We start from the raw sequence: 20,698 nt of genomic DNA, 5'->3' as shown, positions 1-20,698 counted from the left end.
CTGAATGATAATCTATATGTGGAGCCCAAAGAGATGGGGGAAATCTTAATTTTTTTTTGCATCTGTATTTACTCAGGAGATGGACAGAGTCTGTAGAAGTGAGACAAAGCAGCATCTACTTCATGTACCCTGTACAGATTACAGAGGAGGAGGTGTTTGCTATCCTGGGGCAAATCGGGGTGGACAAATCCACAGGGCCTGGCAAGGTGTTCCCTCAGACCCTATGGGAGGCAAGTGCAGAAATTGCTGGGGCCTGGCAGAGTTATTTAAATCATCCTTAACAACAGGAGAGGTACCAGAGAATTGGTGGATAGCCAATGTTGTTTCTCTGTTTAAAAAGGCTCTAAACATAAACCAGGAAATTAGAGGCTGGTGAGTCTGACATTAGTTGTGGGAAGGTTATTGGAAGGTATTCTAAGGGACCAGATATAAAGTGTTTGGATAGACATGGACTGATTAAGGATAGTCATGCTTTGTGCATTGGTAGGTCATGTCTAACTAGTAGAGATTTGAGGAAGTTACCTTGAAGGTGGATGAAGGCAAGGCAGTGGATTTTGTGTACATGAACTTTAGTAAGGCATTTGACAAGGTTCCACATGTGCGGCTGGTCAAGAAGGTTCAGCCACTCGGCATTCAAGATGAGGTAGTAAATTGGATTAGATATTGGCTTTGTGGGAGAAGCCAGAGAGTGGTAGTAGATTGTTACCTCTGACTGAAGCACTGTGACTAGTGGAGTACTGGGTCCTTTGTTGATCTGGATGATAATGTAATTAACTGGACCAGCAAATTTGCAGATGACACCATGATTGGGGATGTAATGGACAGCAAGGAAGGCTATCGTGGCTTGCAGAGGGATCTCCAATAGTAGAAAAAATGAGCTGAAAAATGGCAGATGAAATTTAATGGAGACATGTGCAAGGTATTGTACTTTAGTATGATCGATCAAGGTAGGTCGTGTACAGTGAATGGTAGGGCATGCAGGAATGTGGTAGAGCAAAGGGCCCTGGGAATACAGGTCCATAATTTGTTAAAAATAGTGTTACAGGTAGTTAGGGTTGTAAAGAAAGCTTTCAGCACATTGGTCTTCATAAACCTATGCATTGAGTACAGGAGATGAGACATTATGTTGAAGTTGTATAAGACGTTGGTGTATTTTGAGACATAGTGTGCAGTTTTGGTCACCTACCTACAGGAAAGATGTAAACAAGGTTGAAAGAGCATAGAGAAAATTTTCAAGGACATTTCAACTCCAGACCTGAGTTATAAGGAAAGATTGATTGTATTCTTTAGAACGTAGAAGATTGGGAGGAGATTTGATAGAGGTTATCAAAATTATGAGGGGTAGAGATAGGGTAAATGCAAGCAGGCTTTTTCCACTGAGGTTGGGTAAATCTACAACCAGAGGTCATGGTTTAAGGTTGAAAGGTGAGAAATTTAAGGGGAACATGAGGGGAAACTTTTTCACTCGGGGTCATGAGAGTGTGGAATGAGCTGCCACAAGTGGTACATGCAAGCTCGATTTCAACATTTAAGAGAAGTTTGGATAGGTGCATGGATGGTAGGGGTATGGAGAGCTGTGGAGTGCTATGATCCTGGTGCAGGTCAATGGGAGTAGGCACTTTAAATGGTTTTAGCATAGACAAGACAGTCCGAAGGACCTGGCTCTGTGCTATACTTCTCTATGACTCCATGACTATTACTTAATTCTGCTTATGTTATATAGGGACTTCACACCTGTCAACCTAAACTTCAGCCCTGAGTCTCCTCCCAAGCCATCTCGGCCATTTATAAATAGTTCTTCAGACGAAAAGATTCTTGCACTGATTAATAGTCAGGTAAGGAACTGTTCCTGGTGAGAGGGAAGGGAATAGTATTTCTTGCTTGTAAAATAAGAAAGTAGAATGTTTTTGATTTATGGGGTAGAAGGGAGAAGAAAGAAGTCTTGAAATTGTATGTTTATATAATTTGAAGTAAGCATAGGATTTAAGCAGAACATTTTAGTTGCAGCTATATGTTATGTTAAATCGGGTGGATAACAAGAACAAATGTTCTTCAATCAATATCACTTTTAACAGTATACCAACTGGTGATTTCACTTCTTTGAATATCAATGAACTGATTCATGTAAGGGATTACATTTCAAAGCGTGTTGTGCTGAAGTACCTTGGGTTATTTCTGGAAAATAAAAGGCTATATATGTAATCACAATAGCAGCAACTTCCATTCACATAGTTTTAAATATCCTAAAGAAGTTTAGAGCATTAGCAAACAAAAAATTGTTGCAGAACTGCACAAGATATCAATGCAGTAAAGCTTGGTCAACAATTTCAAAGAACACTTGAGAGAATGAATGATGTAGGAAGAAAGAGTGAGGAGGTCCTGAAGAGTGAGCATAGAGAGCTTGGTAGGAAGTTAAAAAGCAGGACCTCAAGGGTGGTAATCTCAGGATTGCTACCTGTGCCACGTGACAGTGAGGGTAAGAATAGGATGCTTTGGAGGATGAACACGTGGCTGAGGAACTGGTGTAGGGGATAGGATTTCAGGACCATTGGGATCTCTTCTGGGGCAGGTGGGACCTGTACAAGAGAGACGGTTTACACCTGAACTACAAGGGGACCAATATCCTTGCAGGGAGGTTTGTTACTGCTATTGGGTGGGGGCAGGGTTTAAACTAGATTTGCAGGGGGATGGGAACCAGAGTGCCAGAACAGATTGTGGAGTGGGGGTGAAAATAAATGATATTAAAGGTTCATGTACAGTCACAAATAGAAGTGTTGTGTGTGGTGGTAATAATCTTCTGAGGTGTGTCTATTTCAATGCAAGGAGTATTGTGGGGAAGGCTGACGAGCTGAGGGTGTGGATTGACACATGGAATTATGACATTGTAGCCATTAGTGAAACTTGGCTACAGGAGGGGCAGGACTAGCAGCTTAATGTTCCAGGGTTCCAATGTTTCAGACGTGATAAAGGCAGAGGGACGATGAGTGGGGGGGTGGGGGGGGTGGTGGCATTGCTAGTCAGGGAAAATGTTACAGCAGTGCTCAGGCAGGACAGATTAGAGGGCTTGTCTACTGAGGCCATATGGATGGAGCTGAGAAACAGAAAAGGTATGACCACATTAATGGGGTTGTATTATAGACCATCCAATAGTCAGCAAGAATTTTCCACATATTGATTGGGATTCCCATACTGTTAAAGGTCTAGACGGGTTAGAGTTTGTAAAATGTGTTCAGGAAAGTTTTCTAAATCAATATGTAGAGGTACCGACTAGAGAGGATGCAATATTAGATCTCCTATTAGGACAGGTGGCGGAAGTTTGTGTAGGGGAAACTTTGGTTCCAGTGATCATAACACCATTAGTTTCAACTTGATCATGGATAAAGGTAGATTTGGTCCTCGGGTTGAGGTTCTAAACTGGAAAAAGGCCAAATTTGAAGAAATGAGAAAGGATCTAAAAAGCGTGGATTGGGACAGGTTGTTCTCTGCAAGGATGTGATTGGTAAGTAGAAGGCCTTCAAAGGAGAAATTTTGAGTGCAGAGTTTGTATGTTCCTGTCAGGAATAAAGGCAAAGTGAATAAGAATAAGGAACCTTGGTTCTCAAGGGATATTGGAACTCTGATAAAGAAGAAGAGAGAGATGCATGACATGCATAGGAAACAGGGAGCAAATAGAGTGCTTGAGGAGTATGAAAAGAGCAAAAACAAAACATAAGAAAGAAATCAGGAGGGCTAAAAGAAGTCATGAGGTTGCTTTGGCAGTCAAGGTGAAGGATAATCCAAAGAACTTCTACAGGTATATTAATAGCAAAAGGATAGTAAGGGATTAAAATTGGTCCTCTTGAAGATCAGAGTGGTTGGCTATGTATGGAACCAAAAGAAATGGGGGAAATCGTATTTTTTTTTTTGCGTCTGTATTTACTAAGGAAACTGGTATGGAGTCTATGGAAATAAAGCAAACAGGTAGTGAGGTCATGGAAGCTATACAGATTGAAGAGGAGGAGGTGCTTGCTGTCTTCAGGCAAATCAGAGTAGATAAATCCCTAGGACCTGACAGGGTATTCCCTCGGACCTGGAAGGAGTCTAGTGTTGAAATTGCAGGGGCCCTGGCAGATATATTTAAAATGTCGGTATCTACCGGTGAGGTGCTGGAGGATTGGAGGATAGTTCATGTTATTCCGTTGTTTAAAAAAGCTCTAAAAGTAATCCGGGAAATTATAGGCTGATAAGTTTGACGTTGGTAGTAGGTAAATTATTGGAAGGAGTACTAAGAGATAGGATCTACAAGTATTTGGATAGACAGGGTCTTATTAGGGAGGGTCAACATGGCTTTGTGTGTGTTAGGTCATGTTTAACAAATCTATTAAAGTTTTTCGAGGAGGTTACCAGGAAAGTGGATGGAGGGAAGGCAGTGGATGTTGTCTACATGGACTTCAGTAAGGCCTTTGAAAAGGTGCCGCATGGGAGGTTAGTTAGGAAGATTCAGTTGCTAGGTATACATGGTGAGGTAGTAAATTGGATTGGACATTGGCTTAATGGGAGAAGTCAGAGAGTGGTAGTGGAGGATTGCTTCTCTGAGTGGAGGCCTGTGACTAGTGGTGTGCCACAGGGATCAGTGCTGGGCCCATTGTTATTTGTTATCTATATCAATGATCTGGATGATAATGTGGTAAATTGGATCAGCAAATTTGCTGATGAAACAAAGATTGGCGGTGTAGTGGACAGTGAGGAAGGTCTTCAAAGCTTGCAAAGGGATTTGGACTAGCTGGAAAAATGGGCTGAAAAATGGCAGATGGAGTTTAATACAGACAAATGTGAGATATTGCACTTTGGAAGGACAAACCAAGGTAGAACATACAAGGTAAATGGTAGCACACCGAGGAGTGCAGTAGAACAGAGGGATCTGGGAATACAGATACAAAATTCCCTAAAAGTGGTGTTATAGATAGATAGGGTTGTAAAGAGAGCTTTTGGTACATTGGCCTTTGTAAATCAAAGTATTGAGTATAAGAGTTGGAATGTTATGGTGAGGTTGTATAAGACATTGGTGAGGCTGAATTTGGAGTATTGTGTGCAGTTTTGGTCACCGAATTACAGGAAGGATATTAATAAGGTTGAAAGAGTGCAGAGAAGCTTTACAAGGATGTTGCCGGGACTTGAGAAACCGAGTTACAGAGGAAGATTGAATAGGTTAGGAGTTTATTCCCTGGAGTGTAGAAGAATGAGGGGAGACTTGATAGAGGTATATAAAATTATGATGGGTATAGATATAGTGAATGCAAGCAGGCTTTTTCCACTGAGGCTAGGGGAGAAAAAAACCCCCAGAGGATATGGTTAAGGGTGAAGGGGGAAACATTTAAAGGGAACATTGGGGGGGGGGGGGGCTTCTTCACACAGAGAGTGGTGGGAGTGTGGAATGAGCTGCCAGATGAAGAGGTAAATGCAGGCTCACTTTTAACATTTAAGAAAAACTTGGACAGGTACATGGTGGAGAAGTGTATGGAGGGATATGGTCCAGGTGCAGGTCAGTGGGACTAGGCAGAAAAATGGTTTGGCACAGCCAAGAAGGGCCAAAAGGCCTGTTTCTGTGCTGTAATGTTCTATGGTTCTATGGATTGTAGGGATGACTTACAGTGGACTGAAAACCTTGAGCATACAGACAGACATTATCAAGAATGAACGAGCAGAGATTTATGGCAAGAATTCTCAATTTTAGTACCTTGGCAATTGAAAGCATCAGGATGACAATGGTGGAATGATTTGAAGTCTGGGATATTTGAGATTGGAACTGACAAAACACTGTCCTCTGAGAATTATGGTGCTGAAGAAGATTAGCAATAGAGAGGGACAAAAACAAAGAGATTTTGTGTAGGAATTTTAAAATTGAAGTGCTGTTTCACTGAGATAATTGGATAGCAAGCAAATAAACCACCTGTACTTTTGCTCAATGCACTCGCTTACCCAAAAGAAAGTTACTTAACTCTGTAGTATTCTTCTGTTTGACACATGTAAGAAAATTAATGCAAATGTTGTTTATCACTTTTATAGGATGAAGTTAAAAATGATACAAATATGATAACTCAACAGATTAACCAATTTCTAGATGTATCAAATCAAGTTTGTATTGCACCAAGGTAAGGGCTGAACCTTAGTCATATGTCCAAAACGGCTGACGGCTTAATTGGGTTGAACTCCACTTCAGCTGAGTCAGTAGAATTTCAGTAGCTTTGACTGAATTATTTTTGAATTGGCCTATAATTTGTTTTTTTTTTAAAAAAATTTCACCAGATGTTTGATTGCTCATTCATATTTGTATTATATCCATGACTATAGCCCTCTTTTTGTTTTGTGTACTTTGACTTTCTCCTGCATCTCTTTCCCCACCCATCACCTCCCTCCCCCATCAAATTTTATTTTGCTCTGTGATTGAGTGGTTGTCTTCAATATTTCACTCACTATCTTAAGTGATAATATTTCATGTATGAGCGTGGATAATAAGTTCTTCCAGGCTTCTTCACTTAATTGAAGGAAAGGAACATGGTCAAATCCACAACAGTGTTAAACTTATCAAGACTAATTAGTCTGTTCTTGGCTAATTGTGGTAGTGTTTAAAATATTCTAACTTATTTTTTACAGACAGCAGACCTTGCATTTTGAAGATTTCTGCTGTTTGGCCTTGCTTGGACAGGGTCATTTTGGAAAGGTATGGGGGTATTTATAATCTTCCTGTCATTTTTTTTAGTACCTTGCTGTTTAGCACCTTCTCTTAACATTCTACAATTTAGATCAGATTAAATAATTAAATAGATTAACTACTTCCTAGATATATCAAATTGAATTTTTGTTCAACTGGTGAAAGGTGATCTTGGCATTATTGTCAGTTGTTTAACTTGAAAATAGAGAGACAAGAGGCTGCAGATGCTGGAGTCTGGAGCAATCAATGCCTCTGTCTTCACCGACTGAGTTATTTCACTAGTTTATCTTGTAAATCCCTGGATATGGTTTTGATAAATCAGAAGACTTTTTCCTTGTTCTTAAATTATCAGTGAAATTTTACTTGTGTATCTTATTGCAACATAAATTTGACAGTGCATGATGATTTTCTTCCCTTATAAATATATTAATGTTTGCATGTTGTATAAATGACATAGTATTAGGAGCATTCAGAAATGCAGTGTTGACTGTTGTAAGTTACCATTTGGTATGGAGCATTTATTTCATCTCTAGAGAAATTTTAATATTAAATGAGGTGAGGCTTGATTCTTGAATAGAGCCACTTTGATTAGTGTGGTGAACTACATATACCTGTCTGGACATGCGCCCCCCCACTGACTGCACCTGTGGCTCCTCCCACTGTGACTGTGATCACTATCTCCAAAATGCTCTCCCACTGAGAGATCTGACACCTGACCAGGTTCATTTCCCAATACCAAATCAAGTATAGTCTCTCCTCTTGTAGGCTTATCTACGTATTGTATCAAGAAATCTTCCTGAACGCACCTAACAAACTCCACCCCATCTAAACCCCTTGCTCTAGGGAGATGCTAATCAATATTTGGAAAATTAAAATCTTCCACCATGACAACTCTGTTATTATTACACCTTTCCAGGATCTGTTTCCTTATCTGCTCCTTGATATCCTTGGTACTATTGAGCGGCCTATAAAAAAACACCCGGTAAAGTCATTAAAAACACAAAATGCTGGCAGAACTCAGCAGGCCAGACAGCATCTATGGGAGGAGGTAATGATGACGTTTCGGGCCGAAACGTCGTCACTACCTCCTCCCATAGATGCTGTCTGGCCTGCTGAGTTCTGCCAGCATTTTGTGTTTTTATTTATTTCCAGCATCTGCGGATTCTCTTGTGTTGCCGGTAAAGTTATTGGCCCCTTTCCTGTTCCTAACCTCCACCCACAGAGACTCCGTAGACAATCCCTCCATGATGTCCACCTTTTCTGAAGCTGTGACACTATCTCTGATCAACAGTGCATGCCCCCACCTCTTTTGCCTCCCTCCCTGTGCTTTCTGAAACATTTAAACTTGGCACTTGAAGTAACCATTCTTGCCCCTGAGCCATCCAAGTCTCTGTAATGGCCACCACATCATAGCTCCAAGTGCTGATCCATGCTCTAAGCTCATCTGCTTTGTTCACCATACTCCTTGCATTAAAGTAGACACATCTCAAACCATCAGTCTGAGCAAGTCCCTTCTCTATCACCTGCCTATCCTCCCTCACACTGTCTCCAAGCTTTCTCTATTTGTGATCCAACCTCCTCTTCTCCAGTCTCTTCAGTTCGGTTCCCACCCCCCAACAATTCTAGTTTAAACTCTCCCCAGTAGTCTTAGCAAACCTCCCCATCAGGATATTAGACCCCTAGGATTCAAGTGCAACCCATCCTTTTTGTACAGGTGACACCTGCCCCAAAAGAGGTCCCAATGATCCAGAAATCTGAATCCCTGCTCCCTGCTCCAATCCCTCAGCAACGCATTTATCCTCCACCGCGTTCTATTCCTGTACTCGCTGTCACATGGCACAGGCAGTAACCCTGAGATTACTACTTTTGTGGTCCTGCTTCTCAATTTCCTTCCTAACTCCCTGTAGCCTGTTTTCAGGACCTCTTCCCTTTTCCTACCTTTGTCAGTGGTACCAAAATGTACCATGACCTCTGGCTGTTCTCCCTCCTACTGCAGGATATCTTGGACGTAATCTGAAACATCCCAGACCCTGGCACCTGGGAGGCAAACTACTATCTGTGTTTCTATCCTGCATCCACAGAATCGCCTGTCTGGCCCCCTAACTTTGGAGTCCCCTATCACTACTGCCTTCCTCTTCCTTTCCCTACCCTTCTGAGCCACAGGGCTGGACTCTATGCCAGAGACACAGCCACTGTTGCTTCCCCCAGGTAGGCTGTCTCCCCCCCCACCCCCCCACCAACAGTATTCAAAGAGGAGTACTTATTGTCAAGGGGTACAGCCACAGGGGTACTCTCTAGTACCTGACTCTTCTCCTGACTGTGACCCACTTGTCTGTCTCCCGTGACCCCAGTGTGACCACCTGGCTATAACTCCTTTCTATCACCTCCTCGCTCTCCCTGACCAGACGAAGGTCATCTAGTTGCAACTCCAGTTCCCTAACGTGGTCCCTTAGGAGCTGCAGCTTGACACATCTGGTGCAGATGTGGCCTTCCGGGAGGCTGGGAGACTCCAGGACTTCCCACATCTGACGCTGAGCACAGAACACCGGCCTCACACACATACTTCCTTCCCACAGTTAACACAGGTAAACCTACCTCGCCTCATCCCGTTACCACCTAAGCCCATTGAGCCAAACTCTGCTACCTTCTTACTCTACTGCCCGCTGGACATGGCGGTCTTCTTTTTAAAACTTTTCCTGCTCTACTGGCTGACGTCATGCGCCTGCGCAGTCTTGCCTCTCTTTACCCTGAGTAGTAAAATGCCTCTGCTCCGGAAATCCTTAGTCGTCCCACTCGCAGCCTTCTTGCTTCAAATCTCAAAATATTTCTGTCCTAATATTTTTTTCTGTTTTCTAGGTGCTTCTTGCAGAATATAAGTTTACAAAGAGACTGTTTGCTATTAAAGCCTTGAAGAAATGTAATATAGTGCTTCGAGATGAAGTGGACAGGTAGGTGTTTGTCACTTGTACAACAAATTGTATCCCTGCATGTTAACAAATACAATAGTGGACTTGTATGTTAGAGCCAGATGTTCAAGAGTTTATGCTGATAATATCTGCCTTTGCACTCAGTCAGGCAGAGAATTTCATACCTTTGTTTAACCTTCCCCACCTTTAATCTTAATAATTACCTTAAACCCATACCCTCCACTCCCCAGTGATACAATTGTGGGGCAGAATGTAAATGAGAAAAGTTGGTGGTAGAGGAAGATGTTGAGACAGGAAAAGAAGAGCACAACTCTGACAAAGTGTTGGGGAATATTCAGCAGGTCAGGCAGCATCCATGGAGAAATGAATAACATTTTGTTTTGATAAGCTGTCATCAAGATTTGACCTTTTAATTCTGAAACTTTAATTCTACTTCTCTCTTCACAGATGCTGCCTGACCAGCTGAGTGTTTGCAGCACTTACTATTTATTTCAAATTTTCTGTATTTCCTTTGGCTTTTTGACTTAAGATTGGCTAGATAAGAGAGTTACCTGAGGAGTAAAGTCTTGAAAGAAGAGAGTTGTTTGAAACTGATGTGGTGAGCAACTCCAAAGTCTGTGGATGGGTCAAGTAGACTAAAATGATTCAAAAGTTCAAAGTAAACTTATTATCAAAGTACATTTATATAACGCTATTCAGCCCTGAGATTCATTTTCTTGCTAGCATACTCAATAAATCCATAATAGATTCAATGAAAGACCACATCAACTTGGGTGTTCAACCAGTGTGCAAAGGATGACAAACTATGCAAATACATAAAGAATAATAATAAATAAACAATCAATAAATATTGAGAACATGAGATGAAGAGTCCTTGAAAATGTGTCTATAGGTTGTGGGAGCATTTCAATGATGGGGCAAGTGAAGTTATCTTCTTTTTGGTTGAAGAACCTGATGGTTGAGGGGTAATAACTGTTCCTGAAGCTGGTGGTGTGAGTCCTGAGGCTCTTGTACCACCTTCCTGATGGCAGCAGTGTGATGATAGTATGACCTGGGTAGTGGGGGTTCCTGATGATGGATGCTGATTACCTGTAGATGTGCTCAATAGTAAGGAGGGATTTATCTGTGATGGACTGAGCCATATTCACTACTTTTTGTAGAATTTTCTGTTCAAAGGCATTCCAGGCTGTAATGCAGCCAGTCAATAGATTCTCCACTACACATCAATAGAAGTTTGTCAAAGTTTTAGATGTCATGCCAAATCTTCGCAAACTCCTAAGGAGGTAGAGGCAATGTCACAGTTTCTTTGTTATAATATTTGTGCGCTGGGCCCAGGAAAGGTTCTCTGAAATCTTAACACTGAGGAATTTAAAGTTAATGACCCTCTGTACCTCTGATCCTCTAATGAGGACTGGCTCATGGACCTCTGGTTTTCTCCGCCTAAAGTCAATTAAATTTTTTGCAGAATAATATGCCATTGTTCTGTCAACTTTACTAACCACTCAATATTTTCTTGTCCAGTTATTTGGTTTATGATATTTGACTGCAGGAATTTTACTAGTTCTTATGGAAGATTCCATTACTTCTGTGGAACTGTAAATCAATTCTCTGCCTGTTATTTACAGTTAATCATATTTTGAGACAGGTTAGAATGCTATTTATTGCACAATGATAATGCATGTAAATGAAGATGGCTAAAGAAAGCTCTTCACTCATTTGTTCCAATCTATTGATTTTTTAGTCTGATGTGTGAGAAAAGGATCCTTGAGACCGCAAGCTCTGCTCGGCATCCTTTTCTAGTGAACCTCTTTGCCTGCTTTCAAACACCAAGTCATGTTTGCTTTGTGATGGAGTACGCACCTGGAGGAGACCTCATGAAACACATTCGTTCCAATGTCTTCTCAGAACCCCGGGCTCAGTAAGTGGTCCTTGAGAATTTTGTACCTTATCCCATTTATTCCATTGTGATGTGGATGGTAGGTGATCCACATATTCAGATAGTAAAGAGTATAATATAGTTGTGGTTCTGTAATGAAACTGATCATCCATTGTGAATTCCAATTAGTAACTCTTACAATGTTCTTGTTATGAAGTATTCTGCCTTTTTAAAGTTGCTGATAAGTCTAAACCCAAATCAGTAGTTCAGAGGTATGGGCAGTAAGTTCTGGCTTTCACAGCAAAACCCATATTCTGGTTGAATAATTTAAAATTCACCTCAAAAGGAGCTTAAGAATTACTCAGGTATGAAAGGAAACAATGATAAGCCAATCTGCCTGTCAAAGCTCACTCACAACCCATGCTTTCAGTGTCAGAGGAAGTTGCTTCCTTTCTTTACAACATGCTTCAGATGCTGGCTGGCTGTGATCTACTACTTGCAAACTTTCTGCCGTGTGGTGGTATCTTTGGTCAATGAATTGCACCATAATTATGCTTATAACTGATATTAATATCTAGATCCAAAGGAGGACAGTTTTGTCATAATTTCAGAAAATATTTCATCCATCTTAACACTTATCATTGCATTTCTTCTAATGCAGGCTTGAGTTTGTACTACAATCATTGATTAATTTGCCTTTAATTCAGCTCAATCAGCAATCTTTTAAAGTGTGAATCACTATAGCCAGTTTTCCGTGGTGAACCCTAATTTGTTAGAACATGTATTAGTCAACAGACAATGATTTAAATTTGTCATAAGTAGTCAAAAGCAGTATACTGAAGTGTATTTTTAAAAACAAACAAGATTAAATGGCTTTGAGAAAAATGATAATATGGAATTACTTTAATGGTGGTTGGTGTGGACTTGGTGGGTCATAGGGCATGTTTCTGTGCTGTAGGAGTCTACCTTTGTCTATGAAAAGAAAAAAAATCTGCTGTTATGTTAGAATCAAACAACAGAATAACTGACTTTTTTTTGTCGATAACTACCTACCACACTCATTTTCCTATATTTCTATATTATTGTGATTAAGTTTACTTTTCACTTGGTTGTTTGCTTCCTTTGTGTTTCCTCAGATTTTATGCAGCCTGTGTTATTCTTGGCTTGCAGTTTCTACACGAGAAAAGTATAGTTTACAGGTAACCTTGGCTTAAGTACTCAAGTATACTTGTTAGAAACCATTTATATTTGAAAGATCTGTACCTATTGGTAATCCTTAAAATATTGGACATTCACTCTGAAAGTTCACAATGCGGTCTTGGCTGCCATGCCAACTTGATTTGCGCCATTTACTGATTCCTGATAAATTCCATTCCATCTCCTAGATGGAGGGATCTCTGCCCCGTACAGGAACGCTGTCAGCCCTGACCCTATCTTGCGTGCACCATGCAGGTTAGGATTCTCAGAGCAGTACTATTCAGAACTCTTCCCCACCCCCCATCCCCAATCCTTAAAGCTTTTGCAACTCAGTAATGCCACAGCTAATATGATGCTATAAGATTATAACAGAAAACTGGAAAAGAATTATGATATAGGATTATATGACAGGAAATGCTATAAGTACCCTGCAGTCAACAGTCATGTACAGCCTTTAGCTCCTAGTTGTTACATTAACTCCCATGTATTTGGTCCTATTCCAATTCCAAACACAGCTCGCCCTGGTAATCAAAGAAAGTAATTGGCCCTGACACCACAGACTTTTGTTTTCTTCATTTATTTTATTTTTTTACGATAAATGATTGATGTAAACATGTTTCTTTGTTCCTTTCACACCCAATTTATTCCTCAAGTCGATGTGAACAAACCCAGTTAGTTTAGTCTTTTTTTTACTGAAGAAATTTTGTGATGGGATGAGCTACAGGCCTGGACAAGTAGTAATAGTTTTGTTTTACAGAAATTCCAGAGATAAGTCAATCAGAATGCAAAATATTGTCTTTTTTAAAAAAGAATATTAGTTTGAATAGGTCCTGTGGTAGATTGCAGTGTGATGAGTAGGATTTAGTCAGTGTTGGTGAATCACAAGTTAAATGCAAATTTTCATGAAGGTTAACTGCCTGCATTTGCCGATACAAGTTGCCCTTTAAAAAATTTTCTAGTTTGAATCTGATCCGCTTTTGTCAAGGAAACTGCACAAACAATTTTTTAAAATCAGTTGTTAGCATTTTTAATTTTTGTAGGCTTGCTGCTAAAAATATACTATGAGCAATGTAAGTCAATTTTTATGTAATTCAAAGCTCCACAACTTCAAATAACAACACTAAATTGGATAATTTCAGGTTAAGGAACCACACTTCTGATTAGGGTTAGGGTTACAACTTTTTAGACTCGACATTTCAGATTTACATTCTTCATCCCAGCCTCCTGCTCTTAATTTCAGATAATTATTTGACATTTACACGACTCCCGATTTACTTTTTTTTTCCCCAATCCAATTTAAGCTATCATCTTTTGCATGACCTCTTTGCCATTAAATCTCTTTTGCATACTAGCCTATCATAAACTTTCTCTTTTTGTTGTCCTTTTTTCTAACTCACCTTTATCGACTTAAACCTAGTTCTGCAAAGAAAAAAATACAGTCACTGCTATATTTCCTGGTTAAATTTCAAATTTCCAGTTTCTGCTTTTGTTCTAACCATCTGAGTCCTTTCACTTCTAACATCCTAGTACAGTAAACATTGACTGAGTGCAGAACTTTAACTTTTGCCCTTGTATCTTTTGCAGGGATCTGAAGCTGGACAATTTATTGATGGATGCTGATGGTTATGTTAAAATTGGTGACTTTGGACTCTGTAAAGAAGGTAAATTTCTCTGTTTTCTTTGAGTTGCTTAATAGATAGTTCTAATGGATGAAGCACAGGGTCACAGATACTGACTTGCTTTGCATTTCCTGCAATTTTAGTTTCTCTTGCTCCTACAGGGCTATTTGTATTTCTGGTAGCGTGGTGAGAATAGTATTGAATTTGAATTTTTTTATCTCAGTTACAAACAGTTGATATACCAACGTAGCAGCCTGGCCATCAGGTAGTAGGAATAGGGAGGGAGAAGAAATCAATGTATTCATTTTGGTCATTGGTTAATACTCTCTGACTGTGTATATATGTTGATGTTGCATAAGAGTGGAATGTCATCAGACTTGACCAGGATGTTCCATTCTTGAATTCCCAGAGACCACTGTCCAGGCTAAAAATTAACTCGGTGCACACTTTATTGGGACCTCTTGTACTTAATAAAGTGGCCACTGAGTGTAAGTTCATTGTCTTCTGCTGTTGTAGCCCGTCCACTTGAAAGTACAAAGTGTTGTACATTCAGAGACGCTCTTCTACACACCACTGTTGTAAAGTGCGGTTATTTGAGTTACTGTCATCTTCTTGTTAGCTTGAACCAGTCTGGCCATTCTCCTTTCTCATTAACAAGGCATTTTTGCCCACAGAACTGCCATGCACTTAATGTTTTTGCATCATCCTCTATAAACACTAGAGATTGCTGAACTCTTGGGGTTTTTGCACACAACAGCTTCTGAGATACTCAAACACCCTGTCTGGCACCAATAATCATTTCATAGTCAAAGTGTCTTAGATTGCATCTCTTTCCAATTCTGATGTTTGGTCTGAACGACAACTGAACCTCTTGACCATGTCTGCACGCTTTTATGCATTGAGTTACTGCCACATGATTGGCTGATTAGATATTTGTATTAACGAGCTGGTATACCTAATAAAGTGGCCACTGAATGTAAATAGCTGAATGTGTGAGATATTAGAGAACCATGGGAATGTGCTCCAGTAAGTTTTTTTTTGAGGGCAAGTACAAAGGAAGTTTACAGAGATATGCTGGGGAAAATTGTTCGTTGATCTTGGTTGAATCACTGGAGATATTGTTCGTTGATCTTGGTTGAATCACTAGATGGAGCACTATTACAACAAGAGGATTATTTGGGGCAGAAAGTATGAGCCTCTATCAGTGACTGTGGCTTTTGCAATTTCAACTTCTCGGGCAAATGCATATTTCTTAATTTAGCAAAAACTGCTGCTTTTTCTTAAATCAATACATGGAAATTTAAAAACAGTAGATAATGAAAATCTGAAACTAAGCCAAAAAATGCTGGCTAATTTTACTTTTTCCGATATCTGGAAAGCAAAGGTCAAAGTTTTTGAGTCTGTGATCCTTTATCATATCTGGAAAGAAATGTATGCAGGTTGTCAGAGAGAGAGAATGTGGGGGAGATGTTTAGAAAGTAGGGAGTCTCTTTTTATCAGCTATTCTTTCTAGCAGCTGAGCATTGCCTGATGCATGAAGATCATTAGAGTGGTTGTGTATATTGTTGAGTTTGTTCACACAGCCCTAAGGATCTCCTGATACTTATTTGATTAGTGTCCAGGTTGAGATGAACCTTAAGGGATGACTTTTTGAATCCTATCTGAAAAACTTTGTTTTTGCCATTCCCGAAACTCTCATGTGCTAAGAGAAAGTGCTTTTCAGACCAGATGGACTTTTGCTAATATTTTTGTTATTAGGCACTGGTATTATTCCTGGCTTACTATTTTAAAAGGTTTCCCTTTACACCTATGTACTACTATATTAATTGTATTCAGTCTCTATTCTGTGGCCACATGGAATTTTTAATCCCAGTAACGACTCTATGGGAGTAACTGAATGCATCCATGAAATGAGGAAGATGAAGGTTTCAGTTTCTTCAACACAGGTGCTCTGGTAGTTGGGTTGTTTCCTAATTTACTGGGTCAAGAATTGTGCTGGGAATTCCGACAAAAAGTGAAATAAAGCTTCAGTTGCACTCTGATACATCAATGCCAAATTAAGGTTTTTGTCTCACTTTTATGCTGCTAAAGGAATTAAACTCTCAGGTGTCGAGATTCTCCCAGATAGGCCCCTGCTATTTTGTAGTCATTTATCTTCACAATTATATTTTTAATGCTTTTTAAAAAAAAAAAAAAATCTGTTCATTTGCAGGAATGGGTTTTGGTGATCGCACAAATACATTTTGTGGAACTCCTGAGTTTCTGGCCCCAGAAGTGCTGACTGATACCTCCTACACACGAGCAGTTGACTGGTGGGGACTAGGAGTCCTAATTTATGAAATGCTGGTGGGAGAGGTAAGATCTTCACTTCCTTGAACTAGGCACAGTGTAAGCTTGTTTCTGTGATGATTCTTTCACTGTCGCTGGTTTTGGACAAGATACTGAGCACAATGCTAGATTTCACATAGTGAAAATATAGCTGAAATTGAGGAATATCATTTGGTGCCTGTCTGAAGTTAAGACAATACAGGCCGGGGCAAACTGCCTCTCACATACTCTATTCAAAGCTGGTAATGGATTATTGTGTTAGGAAAAGTGGAATTAAATAAGTTAATTATGGGTAAAATCAAAATACAATCGAGAGACTGCTTAGTTAAAGTATTCATCTGAGAAGCCAGGTAGATGAACTGCTCCAGCTCTCTAATCACAACAATTTGAAATCATTGACTTTCCTGGATATTATTTTCCTTTTCTATAACACGTTTCATGAATGAAGAAGTGTACAAAGAAATTGAAGCATAACATTTCTAAATTTCATTTGCATGGAACATCATTGTGCTAATTTGTTTACACTTCTAAGCCTCCTATTCCCCTGTCCAAATATGACAGTATTTTTTATTTTTTTTCCCTACAGTCCCCTTTTCCAGGAGACGATGATGATGAGGTATTTGATAGCATTGTTAATACTGAGGTACGCTATCCACGATTCCTATCGACTGAGGTGATCTCGATCATAAGGAAGGTCAGTCTAACTGATTTACTTGCGTGAGCATGCTGCCTCTCTAAACCATAGAACTATAGAACACTACAGCACAGTACAGGCCCTTCAGCCCTCCATGTTGTGCTGGCCCATATAATCCTTTTTAAAAAAAAAGTACTAGATCCACACTACCCCATAACCCTCCATTTTTCTTTCATCCATGTGCCTGTCCAAGAGGCTCTTAAATACCCCTAATGTTTTAGCCTCCACCACCATCCCTGGCAAGTCATTCCAGGCACTCACAACCCTCTGTTTTTATTTTTTTTTTAAACTTACCCCGATGTCTCCCCTAAATTTCCCTCCTTTAATTTTGTACATATGCCCTCTGGTGTTTGCTATTGGTGCCCTGGGAAACAGGTACTGACTATCCACCCCATCTATGCCTCTCATAATCTTGTAGACCTCTATCAAGTCCCCTCTCATTCTTCTACGCTCCAAAGAGAAAAGTCCCATCTGTGCTTAACCTTCATATGATTTGTTCTCCAAACCAGGCAACATCCTGGTAAATCTCCTCTGCACCCTCTTCATAGCTTCCACATCCTTCCCATAATGAGCTGACCAGAATTGAACACAATACTCTAAGTGCGGTCTCACCAGAGATTTGTAGAGTTGCAACATGACCTCTCTACTCTTGAACTCAATCCCCCTATTAATGAAGCCTAGCATCCCATAGGCCTTCTTAACTATCCTATCAACCTGTGCAGTGACCTTGAGGGATGTATGGATTTGAACCCCAAGGTCCCTTTGTTCATCCACACTCTTAAGTAACTGACCATTTAATCCTGTACTCAGTCTTCTGGTTTGTCCTTCCAAAATGCATCACCTCACACTTGTCTGGATTGAACTCCATCTGCCATTTTTCTGCCCAACTCTGCAGCCTGTCTATATCCTCTTGTAACCTTCGACAACCTACAGCTCCATCCACAACTCCCCCAATCTTCGTGTCATCCGCAAACTTACTCGCCCATCCTTCTGCCTCTACATCCAGGTCATTTATAAAAATCGCAAATAGCAGGGGTCCCAGGACAGATCCCTGCGGCACTCTACTAGTCACTGACCTCCAGGCAGAATATTTTCCTTCCACAACTACCCTCTGCTTTCTTCCTTTAAGCCAATTTTTTATCCAAACAGCCAAGGTTCCACTTATCCCATGCCTCATGACTTTCTGGATGAGTCTCTCATGAGGGACCTTGTCAAATGCTTTGCTAAAGTCCATGTAGACCACATCCACTGCCCTACCCTCATCAATTTTTTTTGTTACTTAAAGAAAGATTACAAAGAACAGTAAATAAATAGCAATAATGGTGACAGCTTTTTCTTGTCCCCTTTTCTCCACCTTGCCCTGCAACACCATTTCCAGCTACTGAGAAAGAATCCAGAATACCGTTTAGGCACTGGTGAGGAGGATGCAGAAGAAGTGAAAAAGGAAATGTATTTTAGGGTGAGTAATAAACAAAGTGATTGGGGAATGGTGGGGAGTAAATGCATTTGGGAGTGGAAGCAATTGCCAAGTCACAAAATTCCCACTGAGCTACAATCTCCAGACAGTAAATCGGTACAAACATTTTTCTTTTAAGCTCATTTTGGTCATAGGTGTAGGAAATATAGGTTCAAAGTCTGTCAATGACACAAAACTAGGAAAAAATGAGGAAGTAGCAGTAAATGACTGAAATGGGCTGATAAAATGTAATCCAGTTAATTTTTAACAATGCATTATTAGAAGGATATGGAGAGGCAATATAATTCAAATAATGGAGTTTTTAAAGGGGATGTAAGGACAGAGATCAATCTTCTGGTTTGTGGGGTTTTATAAGTGTACTTTTAAAAGGGACAAAGTCGGGCCACTGGCGCCTTAAAACCAGTTGTTCCGGGTAGATGGGGCTTGTTAACCACGGATGGTAGCCCATCTAGGAGAGGGAAACTCCGATTGCAAACCTCCGCTGCCTTGCGGCTATACCTGCTCACAGGAAAGGCTTTGGGAATAAACCCTGAGAAAAATCCAGAGTCGGAGTTCCAAAGGCAGCTGACTGCCATACCCAGCACCGGCATGGCAATTCCTGCGATGCTGCTGGCACCAAACTGTATCGACTTTCGTTGTTCCTTTGGACCTGTTATCAGGATGGAGAGGGGCGTCCCACTGCATGGGTAACAGACAGATCTCCATATCAACTCTGCCTTGGCTTGTGCCCTGGAGAAGCTCCTCCCCAGTGACTACCAGAGGTGCAGTACCCATGGTCGACCACAACTGATGGAGGCCACACTTAAGTGTACTTTTAAAAATGGAAGAGGGAAAACATATGGAATAAACATTAAAAGAGATTGATATTAATATTATTAATATTAAAAGAGATTCACTTTCCTACAAAGAATTGTCGCTGAGATGGTCTGAATGGCAGACTCTTGTGTTTTGATTCTCTGACATCTTAAATAACCTTTTGATTCAGTTGACGTAGCATCATGTGAATGTGTGCAAGATGGCTTGGCAGCGTGATTACTTCTGCCACATTCCGATGTGATGGATACCTAGGGTAAATGCCATTAGGGAATTATACAGGGAGGGCACAGTTAGCAATCAAATTTCCTATCTGCTTGTTATCAAGCTCTAGATTAAGTTTTTCAAGAGCCAAATGAATAAATGTTTACAAAGCAATATTAATGGGGCAAGCAAGTTATCCTAAACCTTAAAAATCACTGAATAGGTACCAACAAATTATATCAATTTCTGAGCACCTTACTTTAGCAAAGATGCCCAATCGTTGAATGGTGCAATTTACTAAATTGACAGCAGGGTTGAGGGATCTATCTTTTGTATAGGATCTGGGGTTCTCTTTCGAGAAGAAACTACTACAAGGAGTGTTATAGAGATATTTGAAAAACTAATTTTGACCGGATACGGTTTTAAACTAAAGAGCAACAGAAGCCAAAGTGGTATTACATTGTGATCTGGATAGCATTGCTTGTAAAGGTGAATGCAGATTCAGTCGTAACAGTAAATAGATAAATACTGGAAAGGAAAGTGCTTGAAATGTGGAGGAGAGAGAAGGGAAAATGGACAGTTTAAGCAAAAAGAGGTGGTGGAGGGAAGTGAGCTGATTCAGAATTCTACAAGGGAAGTACTGCAGATAGAGAAAGAGAAAATATTGGTAATAACTGCTTAGAAAGCATCTGTTGAGAGAGAGTAACTAACATTTCTGGGTTGATAATCTTTCTGGTGGTCTGGTAAAAGTTAGAGATAAAAAGAGCAAAGCAAATTTTGTGGTTGGTTGAGGGACTCCAGATGAGGAATGGTGGTGTTGGACAATAGTGAGATTAATGGGAAAGTTGAAGAAAGATGAGGTTTGAAAATGG

The 20,698-nt window shown here is 40.2% G+C and overlaps 1 protein-coding gene across 1 annotated transcript in view; it reads left to right on the top strand.

Moving 5' to 3' along the window:
- The window catches only part of LOC140731095 (serine/threonine-protein kinase N2-like), a 51,423-nt gene that overhangs the window by 28,306 nt on the left and 2,419 nt on the right, over nt 1-20,698 (top strand). Inside the window, exons 12-21 of the mRNA XM_073052375.1 lie at nt 1,724-1,835; nt 6,046-6,131; nt 6,634-6,700; nt 9,548-9,639; nt 11,360-11,536; nt 12,631-12,693; nt 14,276-14,352; nt 16,523-16,665; nt 17,225-17,332; nt 18,711-18,791. Of these exons, the coding sequence (XP_072908476.1) occupies nt 1,724-1,835; nt 6,046-6,131; nt 6,634-6,700; nt 9,548-9,639; nt 11,360-11,536; nt 12,631-12,693; nt 14,276-14,352; nt 16,523-16,665; nt 17,225-17,332; nt 18,711-18,791 (1,006 nt within the window). The remainder of the gene's footprint in view (nt 1-1,723; nt 1,836-6,045; nt 6,132-6,633; nt 6,701-9,547; nt 9,640-11,359; nt 11,537-12,630; nt 12,694-14,275; nt 14,353-16,522; nt 16,666-17,224; nt 17,333-18,710; nt 18,792-20,698) is intronic.

This window comes from Hemitrygon akajei, chromosome 7 (genome assembly GCF_048418815.1).
Source record: "Hemitrygon akajei chromosome 7, sHemAka1.3, whole genome shotgun sequence".
Classification (NCBI taxonomy): Eukaryota; Metazoa; Chordata; class Chondrichthyes; order Myliobatiformes; family Dasyatidae; genus Hemitrygon; species Hemitrygon akajei.
Note: the sequence above shows the minus strand (reverse complement) of the source record. Positions and strands in the feature narration are given on the sequence as shown.